The following is a 12,776-nucleotide window of genomic DNA, read 5'->3' as shown; positions in this document are numbered from 1 at the left end:
GTCTGTGAACAGAGGCGTTCCACGGGGGTCAGCATTGTTGCCCTTGTTGTTTGTGGTTTAGACAAATGGTTTAGACTTGAATGTCGGAGCATAGATCAGTCATTTGCAGACAATATAAAAATTAGTAAGGTGTTAAAAAGTAAGGAGGACAGCATTAGACTACAAGGGGATATAGACGGGCTGGCTAGATGAGCTGATCAGTCTCAAATATAATTCAAATCTGGATAAATGAGAGGTGATGCACTTGGGTAGGACAAACAGGGCAAACGAACACATGATGAACAGCAAGACCCTGGAAAGCACCGAGGATCAGAGGGACCTTGGTATGCATAAGCACCAGTCACTTAATGTATCAGGACGGGTGGATAAACTGGTTAAGAAGGCATATGGGACACTTGTCTTTATTAGTCAGGGCACAGAGTTTAAGAACAGGGCAGCTGTGCTGAAACTGTACAAAATGCTGGTTAGGCACAGCCACAGTAGTATTTGCAGTTCTGGAATCCACATTATAGGAAGGATGTGATAGCACAGGAGATTTACCATGATATTGCCTAGACTAGAGAGTTTCAGTTACAAGGAGAGATTGTACAGACTGGGGTTGCTTTCTTTACAGCAGAGGAGACTGACATGGGACATGATTGAGCAGTATAAAATTATGAGAGGCATAAATAGGGTAGACAGGAAGAAATGTTTCCCCTTGCTGGAGGGATCAATGATGAGGGGCATATATTTAAAGGTATGGGGCAGAAGGTGTAGAGGAGATGTGAAGAAAAACTTTTTTTTTTAAACCCAAATGATGGTGGGAATCTGGAACTCACTTCCTGCAAAGGTGGTAGAAGCCGAACACTTAAAACATTTTAGTATTTAGAGGTGTATATGTGATGTCCAGGCATACAAAGCTATGGGCTAAGTGCTGGAAAATTGGATTAGGTGGTTGTTTTGAGTGGTGTGGACATGTTTAGGCCAAAGTGTCATTTTATGCTGTAGATCCCTATGACTCCAAGATAACAAAAATTGCAGATACAATGTTAGCAACAAGATAATGACAGACATTAAAGTCAACATGGATAAATAAAAGAAAACATGAAAAAAAATCAAGGAGTGGGCTTTTGAAAGGCAACTAGAAATGGGTAATAAATGACGGTCCTCCAGCAAAATCCACATTCCATGAATGAATAGAAAAAAGGCTTTCGTGGTTTAGGAATCTGGAAGAAAAATAAAGCAGAACCTGCTTCCGAATTTGAAAAACACGTTTAGCAAACTTTTTCGGGGGTCGAGTCATAAAAGAAGATGCGATAAGATCTCTTTTTTTTTGCAAGTTGACAACCACAGGTAAGCGACGTCAGCATGACTTTTCAATTCGCGTCGCAATACTGCAGGCTTCCAAAAGAAATAGCAGTTTGTCAGGCATATTACAAAGAAGTGCGCCCCTGTAACAAGTCAGCAAACTAAACCCACACGACACTAGCGTTTTGCACGGTGCTTGTTGAACGTAAAAGGTCGCTGCTAACCTTTGCAGCTCAGACACAATTGTTAAGAAGCTGTGAGATAGTAAGAACTGCCGATGCTGGAGTCAGAGACAATACAGTGTGGAGCTGGAGGAACACAGCAGGTCAGGCAGCATCAGGGGAGGGTCCCGACCCGAAACGTCAGCTTTCCTGCTCCTCTGATGCTGCCTGGCCTGCTGTGTTCATCCAACTCCACACTGCTGTTATCTTCTGGTTAAGAAGCTGTGCTGTTTGAGCAGAGCAGGGTCACTGTGTGTCGCGGCTGAACGATAAGAGGAGCTCACGGGGGAAGTGACTGACCTGAGTAAGGATTCAGAGACACTGCCCAGCGCACTGTTAGACTGACCGAGAGTATGATGCTGATAACACTCCATCGCTCCATGTCAAGCCCCGGGCCGTTCTCCGGCTACAGCAACTTACCGAGTCCGCGCATGCGCCCCCCCGCCTACCGGCGCCTCCTGATGACGTGCGCACCCCCCTTCTCCCTGGAACACTGTCACAATGTAGCAATCTCTCGTTGACTCTTTACCAGGGCAACACTCTACTTTCCCTCAGCTCATCATCGTCTCTTTCCTTTAGGTTTTCCGGCTACACTGAATGGGTGCATCACCTTCAATGCTAAACTTAAAAAAAAAATCTTCAGTGGGATAGGTGGGTGCAATTTATCAAATAATGTATTTAAAAATTAAACAGCTGTCGTTACCCTCACCCGTTTCACACGTTGGTCCGTTTCTCATTACAGTAATCTACCGGCGTTTATTAAAATGCTGGAACAAAAACAGAAGTTGCTGGAAAAGCTCAGCAGGTCTGGCAGCATCTGTGAAGAAAAAAACCCAGCTACTATCATTCTGAAGAGTCACCGGACCCGAAACGTTAACTCTGATATTTTTCTTCACGGATGCTGCCAGACCTGCTGAGCTTTTCCAGCAACTCCTGTTTTTGTTCCTGATTTAAAGCATCTGCAATTCTTTCGGTTTTTATTTATTAAAATGCTATCTGAGTTTATTTTCAAGTTGGCTGTTTAAATTAAGGGACGGAGTTCATGGATACAAAGACAGTCAGTTATTTAAATTATCATTTCGTTCCCGATTTTGGTGTTATCCTAGTTATATGTTGTCCTTTACATGAACAAACATATTAAAGGCCATAATAATTGAAAATCACCCGGAAAAAAATAGGGAATTGATGGGAGTGGAACCTAGTTAAGATATTTCCCTGATCAACATGTTCAGAGACGTCATTACATACCTCCAGAGCAGGTGGGACTGGAACCCGGGCCTCCTGGATTCAGAGGTAAAGACAGAAACCTATTTAATGGAAAGGAGGAAGGTAGACTCACTTAAAGCATGGATTAGCATTCGTTTCTCGCAGTGAAAGACATTAACCCACAAAGTACAGATAAGAAAGAATTAGGTCAGACAGGTCAGGAAAACATCAGGATTCATTAGCTTTGAAGAAGGGTCACTGGACCCGAAACGTTAACTCTGCTTTCTCTCATAATGCTGCCAGGTCTCCAACAATTTCTGTTTTTGTTTCTGATTTCCAGCATCCTCAGTTCTGTTTTGCTTATGATTCATTAATTTCTATTCATGCAAGGTCATATGCCTATAGTCTCTAGCGAATGGCGAAAGCCTTACGTTCTGGTGAACCGATGTGAGCTTGTTTCACCTGGGCCAACAGCAACGGTTTTCAAACTTTCTGCTGTGCTCCTTTCCTTGTATTGCTGCCAAAATTAACATTATTTTAGCCTCATTTGTCATCATACGTTATAATGGAACCAGTTGAGGCAATTAGTTTTATTTAATTAGATATCTCATACATAACCTCGAATATATTTAAGTTGAACTGAATATTGACAAGGTTTGAGAATGGCATTTAATTGGATTCCTTAGCTGTAATGCAAAAGTAAAGCGATTTAATTGGATTCGTTTTGCTCATTCTGATGAGACTTTGGTAGCTGATTACTATTCGCTTTTGCATTTATGATCATTCCTCGTGTAAAGAATTGGTCAAAAATCAGTAAGATCGTGAACTTCTGTGAATTATTAAAAGAATTGAAGTAATTATTTCAAATCAAACGTTCAACTTTGCAGCTTTTGTGTATGAATGAATTCCTTGTCGGGTGAAGATGTTTGACCAAGTCTTCACTGAGTAATGTCTGCATCTTGATTGCTTCAATTATGATCGCAACATATTTTTGAAATAAATTTACCAGATATTTTCCGTGAATGTTAACTGCGCATTTCCGAAAGTTCAAAAGAGTCTGTATAAATTGTAATATTGTCAGATGTTATGTCATCAGCGATATTTATATTATTTAAAAAGTTACTTATACTGTATCTAATAACCATATTAAACATGTAGAACGTAGTCCTTCTGATAGACGGATAAGGTATATATACATTATATAATAAATATGTAAAGTTTACAGGTTGGACGGATATACGCTCGACCACGCAAGTTAATATAAACCACTGAAGAGGTTTACATGATATCAGTTTGGCGATCACAAGACTTTTCAGGTGGATTAACTTGGGTCCTAGATTTCACGAAGTGCAAAAGCTTTAAGTACATTATTTAAAATCATCGCTGAAAAAAATACTTCTAGACGATAGTTTAAAAATGCGTTTCAAAAAGATAAAAAAAATCTGTTGCTGTTCTTGGCGACTGTACATCCGAGCACGGTGAACAAAAACAGATCTCGACCCATGGATCGGTGGAAGCGAATCCTTGCCCCTAGTGATTCACATCTGGGCTCTCCGGACTGCTGTTTATTTTGTACAGATAATGCAAATAAACCGGCGGGAAAAAGGCACTGCTTTATGATGCTTACCAACCTAACAGTTTAATTTTAAGAGAATTACCAGTCGGTGTAAATTAGCAAGAGTTGGGATAAGTGATTGATGCAATTTGCAGAACAAGAATTCTGAATAACAATAAAAATTGTTTTATTATTTAATCTTTGTTTCTTATTGAACAGTTGCGTGGGGCGATTCTACCTCTCAAAGGTGACACATTTTTGTATTGCTTGACTTGAAATAGTAGTAACTGAACCAAAGACGAAATTCCGAAAGGGTTTTAATTCCATACCCTAACACATTCACACAACACAGCGCGGGTTTGGTGGGTTGGATACTTACAGTCTCCAAGCCATGGATACATTTTGTATCTTATTTGTGTTCAATTATTGAGGTTTCCCTTTTCAATCTCATTATCTAAGGATCCAGAATTGTTTTAGTTTTAAATAATTTGTTACGTTGAAAGACAGTGATGCAGGTCTTCGGTGAATGATAATTTCATTGATGTATAAAATGCAAAGGTGGCCGGGCTCCCGAGGAACAAGAAGCATCACTTTCTCACGACTCAATCTGCAAACTATCCGCAAAACCAAATGAACTAAACCGCAATCTCCTGCAAAGCGGAACACCTCCACAATAAACTGGACACATGATTCTAACAACGACGCACACAGAGAGAAAATTTCTCGTCAAATTTAGATGGCAATAAGTTAAACTTTCCCAATACATTTTGATATGATGTCGTGCTGAAAGTAACTGTCGGGTAGTTGCTAACATTTTAGACATTTAAGCACATTCCTCATGCGCCATCTAGTGCTGTATTTCCGTATAACGGGTTCTCTTCCAAATTCAACCTTGATCTTCGAAATGGAACGAGATTTGGTTAAGTTACAATGGTAGTATGGTGCTGTTTAAATCGTTATCAATACTTTACTGAGATCTAGAACCTCAGCAAAACAAGGACGAAAATGATGGTCACAAACATTCGCGTCATCTCTGATTGGTGTGTTGTCCAGTTACCGTTGACAGCAAAAAGGACAGTTTGTTACAGTTCCTATATTTTTATATTTTAAATTCAAGAAATTTCAGCTGGTGAGTTTGTCAAATGTTTATTTTTGTCGTTCATTTATGTTTCTGCCAAACTCTTATTCGTGCCAGTTTCGTTTTGCAGTTTTTGTTTTATTTCAAAAAAAGGCGTAAATCGCTTGAACCTCACAGTTGACCGCAGGGTTACTGAAGAACTACGACTGTGGATAAATACGAATCAGTAAAAGTTACAAGCGACAAAGGATCAGTGTTGGAATGAGCCCCTGTCATGGCTCGTCATTTCGGAATGGTTATATCAGCAGGTTCCTGAGGCGGACAGTGACTTTCCGAGTCGCCTTCGACTTTCCCAGGGGTATCAGTTAAATATAGAACTAATTCTCGTGTTACACTAACCATCCGCCATTTGCTAGTTTTGTGTAAACGTAACTCATAACCAGGATCACAACTGCCTAACATCTTGTTACGTTTATAGAAGCAAGAGACAAAACATTTTTAGCTCAGTTTCAATTTCCTTGTAAAAGGATTACTGAGGATGATTCCATTTAGGGACAGGACCTGGTGTTATTAAGTCGTCCTTCAAGTAAGAGGTGGGTTTTCTTCCTTCGTGTCAAACGATTATCAATTATATAAACTTGGTGTCGAGACCACACCCCGACAAGCAAGGCGGCTGGCTTTATTCAGTGTGTTTATACTGAGGTATAAATGTTTACTCACAGTAAAATAATATTTACGATTACAGAAAGGACTCACGTCCAAGACAGGACGCAAATGTTGTTCAAACTGGACAGGGTCAGACATTTCGCAACACTCTTTAAGCGCAGAGTGTGAAGTAAATAAGGACATTCAATACCGCCAGCGACACTTGAAGCCGCGACACATAGATAAACAGTCAAGGGAGAAAGTCTGGCGGTCTAAAATCAACCGCGATGCCCGAGATCATTTACAAAGTATTAAACTCTCTCGGAAAATGATCTGCATTCGATTTCGCCCAAAACTATGTTTTGAACCAAGCTTTTCAAAACCCTTCCAGAAATTCGCATCTGTTTCCAAGAAGTAAAAGTTGAATTAATGCGGCATATCTTGTTTATTGAAATTCAGATTAAACAATTACACCCCGTGTATTCTCAATATCCCCACAACGAAGTATTCATCCCCGCTCCAAACCTGGCTTTTTTTGCATTTGAGATAATTCATGATTTCCAATTGCCCGATTTATTACAAGAGTATTTGTTTCATATTAATGTTAACATTCGTTCAAACATATCTGGAACGGGAATACACACAGAAGATTCTACATGGAGCGTGATATTTCCCGGAGAGCAAAATTCTTCTCTTCAGTACCGGAGCAGTAATTCCTCGCCTTTAATTTTCATTCTTTTTGCTCTTTTTAACCCGCATACAATGTTACCTCTTTTTCATCCATATTCTTAGCACTAAGCAGTTTCAGGTCACCTGCGGGTAATCGATGCCAGGTTGCTGGTGTACCCTTGCGTCCTGTTTTAAATAGCATGTTATTATTTCAGTCATTATATAGGCGATACAATTTCATTTAAAACCTCTGAATTTACAACTCCAGTTCCTTTTCTTCAGAGAAACAAAATCAGCTCCAATAAAAAAAAACCTTTTGGATCAGTTTAAATATTCGCCTTTATCCGTTTGCTGAGTTTCATATAAAACGGGCATCCCAAATAAAAAAGGCGATTGCAAGATATTTATTTAGAGATAAAATATCTAAGTTACGACAAAGCATGTTGTTTTGCTAAAAAGATTACTAATCAATAAAATCTATTACGATGTTAAGATTCTTCATCATATATTTTGCTAGATTGTTAATATGGAATTGAAACAGATTTCAGCCTAGCCCTTTTCAATTTGCTTTTGCGAATCTCTCTTCCATGAAGTTAAACAGTAGTTGCTGTCAGCTCAAATTTCATAGCTAATATCTTCAGCACAATGTTTACTGATTAAATGGCTTTTAATTTTAAAAAGCAGGCAATGACCTCCATGCCGTCATTTCAAACGGACATTTTATTTATAATATGATGAGCTGCCATGTTGATTATCGTTTTGACAATATATTTTAATGTCCTAATCTGTAACACTTTATCTTTAATACAATTATGACAGAAAAAAGTCTAAATCTACAATGCCAAAAGCATCTTTTTTTAAAACAAGTGGACAAGGACAGAAAAGTTTGTAATTTGTAAAATTTATTTACAAAGTTGCTTAATTGTCATTGTACAACACGACGGTAGCGCTACATAGAATACATATATTTAATTCATATAAAGGGCTTTAAGCTTTTGCAATCGTATACAATATTGACATTTTTTTTCTCCTGTTGGATTAATTCTTTAGAATGATTCGACTCAGTCTTAATATCCATATATTTTCGTCAATCAACTACCGGCAACGAACCTTTCAAAAAGACATTAAGTGTGAAAGCTCTATACTACAACTGTGAAACAGTCTAATTAAAAAATAAAACTCAATGAGTATGAACCGATTGGTTCTGTATAGAAATATTTACAAACGTATTTACCTGTACAGAAAGCATTCCTTTTTATATATATATATATATAAAACAGAGTATATACTCTATTATTTGCAGTCAAGTTCAGTGCTACCCACTACCACAGGAGAAGAAAAGGGGGATATGGTGAGTGAGCAGTTGCAAGTGGAGGAGATATTAACATGGCCATTTGGTCACTGCGGCGGCCGAAGCTGCTGACTGTAGGAATTGTCCGGAGATTATGTTCGTGGGGACACTGAGGATAGGGGTAATTGTAGCTGTACTTCTCGCTAAAGTCAAGGGCTGTGGACTGATCAGGGCAGACTGGACGGTAACTGGCGGCCGCAGGAAAGTTTGTGAGCTCCCTGATGTGCTTGTCACCCCGATGATATTCTCGATGCTGAAAGAAGGTCTGCTGGTGGGCTCCGTTTTCACGATGGACGTGGAGCTCAGACTGCTGAGCTGGAGCTGGAGGCTGGGACTGAGCTGGGAACTGAAGGCTTTCCTGTTGAGTTCACTGGACGGGATGAGCGGGACTACTGGAGGTAGCATGGGACCCACAGGAGGGATATAGGGATACTGAAGAGTCGAGGGTTGAGCATAGGAGGTGGGGTGCAACGCGTACGGACGCCCGTATGGACCGCTTAGGCTGTATGCTCCAAAACTCTGCATCATGAGGGCAGTCTGCTCCCTCAGAGGGTCTGCAGGCTGTCTTTTGAATCTTTTCCTCCTGCGAAGAAAGCTACCGTTGTCAAACATGTCTTCAGACTGTGGATCCAGGGTCCAGTAGTTCCCTTTCCCCGGATTACCAGGTTCCCTGGGAATCTTCACAAAACAGTCATTGAGGGACAGGTTGTGGCGGATGGAATTCTGCCAGGCGGGGAATTTCTCCCTGTAATAGGGAAAGCGGTTACTGATGAATTCACAGATTCCACTAAGGGTTAACTTTTTCTGGGGACTTTGCAGAATAGACATGGTGATGAGAGCAATGTACGAGTAAGGTGGTTTCACCAGACTGTTCTTGGGTTTGGAGGCTGTGTTGCCGCTCGATGAGCCACTTTCCTGAGTTTCCGATTTGGTCAGCTCTCCCTCCGAGGAAGGCTGGCAGATACCGGGAGGGCTCTCGGCGGCTTCCCTTGCCCCGATCTCCTCCAGCTCTTCTCCCTGATCGTGGGTGGCGGGACTGTCTGAATCGCTGTCCTTTCCCATGCCCTCGTCTCCTTCTCCCACCACATCAATATCGACATCCTCGGCGGTGAGGATCGTGTGCCCTGACATATCGTTCGCACTGCCGTTGCCTGACAAGGTCATCACGCTTTCCCTTTTACAAATCAGCAAAAAAAAGGTAAGAACTCGGCTTCCTTTCAGATGAAACTTCTCTTTTCCCTCTCTGGTCCTGTCTTGTCTCCCGTCTCTCTCTCTCTCTCTCTCTCACACACACGCACGCATACTGTCTCAGCTGGCAGTCCCTTGCAGATCAGATGACAACGCTTTTTTTTAATGCAGGTCAAGGGACTGTCAATAATAGTTACCTTCAACTTTTTGACAGCCTATTTCAACTTGCACATTGCAACTGATTAACTTTTCCTGTATTTTCTCGCAATGTTTTCAAAAGCACGTTCAGCCTCGCAGCTCTTTAGCTTTTAATGACTCCTTTTTATATATAAAAAAGACTGTCTGAAGAATGTTTCAGTTAAAGATATACTCTCAGGATTGTCACGTGAGGGACTAACGTCAGACTTCCTTCTGTTAAGCCATGCAAAACTCGAGTTATTTCATCTAATCGTCAACATAGATCCGGCCAAGACAACAGTAGCACCACTCATTCCTACAAGCAGCATTTTATCAAGACCAGCAAAACTTTCTTTGTCAATAAATTTGGTAGTAGAACCAAGCAGGACGAGAACTAAACTTATTTAATTGGACGCTTTTTTCTTGCAAGTGCACTTTTTTTGGTCAAATGCACAAATTGTGTTACAATGTTTGTTTATTACTTTTCCTTTATTTTCAGGGCATCTCGTCCCTTCCAATCAAAAGCGTGAAGACAAATATTTTGTTTAGATATTAAACCATATTAATGAATGTGATACTATTTGGTTTAACAAATGTTGTGCAGATTGGTGTGACACTGGTTTTTTATGCAAAGACAATTATCGGTTTAATTTTCTTTTACTGTTTCTGTTATTTCGCTTTCTATTGACTTACGGTCAGGCATCAGAGTCTAAATGACTTTTTTTGTTATAAAGGCGAATTATAACTGCACTACATCGGCTGCCGCATATACAGCAACATGGCTATTAATGAATCTGTTAGATTTAGTAAAGAGGCAACGACCAGGGTGGGGGAAAGATGTCCGATAACAAAGGCATAGCTACACATAAAGAACTTTGAACCAGGATGTGCAGAGGTGTTAACGAGTTAATCATCCTCCTGTGTTAGCATATGAAAAACTAGGAAATGGGAGAGAGTGGGTGAATGTGAACGAGCCATTCACAGCACTGAAGGTAAGCATTTATCTCAATCCTGTTCTCAGGAAAGGAGGGTTTGAACCAACAGCGTGGAAACTATACTTCTCCAAATAAGTTTAACAGGAACTGACACCATCCTTAAACAAAAACCTCATTTCAACGCAATATTTTCCTTCCAAAGTCAGCGCCTTGATGAAAATCTGTTCATTCTTTTTTTTTGTAATGCTGTGGTCAAGTGTATAAATATTAGGTTTAATTTTTCTTAGTTTTGAAGTGAGGTTAAAATCGAATTGATTTGTTTCCCAATTCCTCCTACTCAAATCAGAATATCTTTAAGTGACAAAAGAATCAATTATTCTTCCACCCTCCTATTAAGACTAACAAAACCATGTGAATGGGTTTACGACATGTTTTCGATGGGAGGAATGAATAACCATTTAAACCTGACAGGGCTTCCCTGTGATACAAAATGATATTATAACACTGTAAGCAATTTCCCCACAGAGTATTGTGCTTGCCCCCCCACCCCCACACATCCCCCGCCCATTATAAAAGGGGGTTTTACTGACAATAGAATTTAAATAAATTTTTCGCGCTTTTATTATTAAACGTTACGGATTTTATTTGGTTTACCCATAGTGGATTTCTAAATTGTTAGTTTTACGCCGTTTACATACGAACGAAACAATAATATTGTGGAAATGCATTCACACTTTTTTGCAGAAATTAGATACTGTTTACTTCAATTAATAATGCACAGTTAAGATGTGTGTTTTGAATAAGTGCTGAATGCAAGCGAATTAAGATATGTTAAACAATGATTGAGGACAAGAAAAATTGAATCAAGCCTGGGGGTGGGGGGTGAGGGGATGGGGGTGGGGGTGATCTTGCATTGTGTGATTGTAAATTGGTTATAAGTGAGTGTTTGTTGGTTGCTGTGTCCATTTGTGTAAGTACGGAAGAACATCTCAGTTTACAAAGCACTTTGTTTTCTCGTTTGTTTACTCCACCGCCGGTCGACTGCCACAATCAAAACTTATTGGGGCGGAGGGGTGAGCTTTAAAATGAATGGACCAAATTCTTCACAAAACCTCTTTCGCGCCATGACAAACCAAAAATTCGCCTCGATATGTGTGTGGTTTAATCACATTTCGTTTGTATTCGTTATAATTAGCGATTAACTCCCGTATGCCACATCTAACGAAAATCGCGCACATTCTGCAGCTGGAAGTGATGGGTTTTTAACTGTTAAGCAAAATACTGATGTTAGTTTAATTTGGGAGCAGGAGAGGTTACTGTAACAGCAGCTTGCCTATTACCTCTTCATTTCAAACAGCCTACACTGGTAGGCTAACTCACTACTGGCAAATATGGATCGCCTCACAAAGTCTCCTTTTTTCCCCTTGTTGTTTTTACATTGCCGTCTTCCTGGCTGAATCTTGGGTTTTAAAAGTTCCACGATAAAATAATGAGAGTTGCTTTGTGTGATTGCAGAATGAATTAAATGCACCCAGAGCCCGGGATGCAGCTGCAACATAAGAGAGTGGTTTCATTTATGAACACTATTTGATATTTATTAAAAAAAAGACTCCTATATGCGACCATCTGGGCTGTTGCTTTCAACTGCGATCAGCTTGGTGGTCGGAAAGAGCATCGTTAAGAGAAGCAGAAAATGCAGTCTTTGTTCAGAAGCATCATCCTATTTCTTTCTGATGATCTTCTTAACTCTCTGAGGAGTTGGGCAGGGAATTTAAAAAAAACGACCACAGATCACAAGTCCCTTTGATGCGCATTTCTTAAACACAATAAAAGTCAAATTAATTAAATCATACCATTAATTATGACCCTTAGCGTGAAAAGGATTGTTTCCCCTCGATTAGGGATGTATTGTTCTAATCCCCGTGTTGACTCAGAGAACTGTCTGTTCCACAATCATTTCTATGGGAAGTCTTTCCAGACCAATTTAGCAAAACTTAATTAGGCAAGTTTACAGTGAAATCACGATGTGGTTATCAGTGCGATTCCAGGTTGTCATTATAAGAATCAACCGGCATTTCAAGATGACCCAGGCATCCCAGAAAAATTGAAATGGCCCACGCGAACCCTCGCTAGCGAAACTCAGCGGCAAAAATCTACAAACTTTAAACGTCAACGGGGTTTATTCACCCCCACCCCGCTGCCCTCGAAAAGTTGGGCACAATAAACAAGATGCCACGGTTCTCCCGTCCAGCTCACAACGGCCTGATTTGGATCTCAGAGCGGCTATAATCTGATTTAATATCAGGTCGCTAATGAGAAGGAGCAAATCTCTGAGTGGAGCTGGGCGTCACAGATCCCTTTTAAAATAATCACTGGAACCGGAGCGAATCTGCCTCTTAGGAAGCGGCATCTAAGCCAGTCAAGATGCTGTGGATGGATGGAGGAAGAAACAGGGAGATGGAAT

General features: G+C 40.3%; 2 protein-coding genes across 5 annotated transcripts in view; both read right to left on the bottom strand.

The window, feature by feature from the left end:
- The window catches only part of alg6 (ALG6 alpha-1,3-glucosyltransferase), a 51,501-nt gene extending 49,528 nt beyond the window's left edge, over positions 1-1,973 (bottom strand). For 2 of the 4 annotated variants that reach the window (XM_020510994.2, XM_048601990.1), the window contains exon 1: positions 1,809-1,922. In XM_020510994.2, the coding sequence (XP_020366583.1) occupies positions 1,809-1,890 (82 nt within the window). In that variant the 5' untranslated portion in view covers positions 1,891-1,922. Of the gene's footprint in view, positions 1-1,808 lie in introns of all 4 variants that reach the window. The other 2 variants (XM_048601989.1, XM_048601988.1) reach the window with 2 other exon arrangements.
- A 5,609-nt stretch (positions 1,974-7,582) lies between these two features.
- foxd3 (forkhead box D3) lies at positions 7,583-9,514 on the bottom strand. Its single transcript, XM_020510993.2, has 2 exons — positions 9,398-9,514; positions 7,583-9,186 (listed from the first exon to the last, which is right to left on the bottom strand). The coding sequence occupies exon 2, from the start codon at positions 9,174-9,176 to the stop codon at positions 8,043-8,045; it is 1,134 nt and encodes a 377-aa protein (XP_020366582.1). The 5' UTR covers positions 9,177-9,186; positions 9,398-9,514; the 3' UTR covers positions 7,583-8,042.
- Between the last annotated feature and the right edge of the window lie 3,262 nt (positions 9,515-12,776).

This window comes from Rhincodon typus, chromosome 10 (assembly GCF_021869965.1).
Source record: "Rhincodon typus isolate 14 chromosome 10, sRhiTyp1.1, whole genome shotgun sequence".
NCBI classification, from domain to species: domain Eukaryota; kingdom Metazoa; phylum Chordata; class Chondrichthyes; order Orectolobiformes; family Rhincodontidae; genus Rhincodon; species Rhincodon typus.
This window is presented reverse-complemented; position numbering and strand designations above follow the sequence as displayed.

Bases quoted from the DNA above. Each gene is read 5' to 3' on its own strand.
- foxd3 (XM_020510993.2), bottom strand. From the start codon at position 9,176: ATGACCTTGTCAGGCAACGGCAGTGCGAACGATATGTCAGGGCACACG.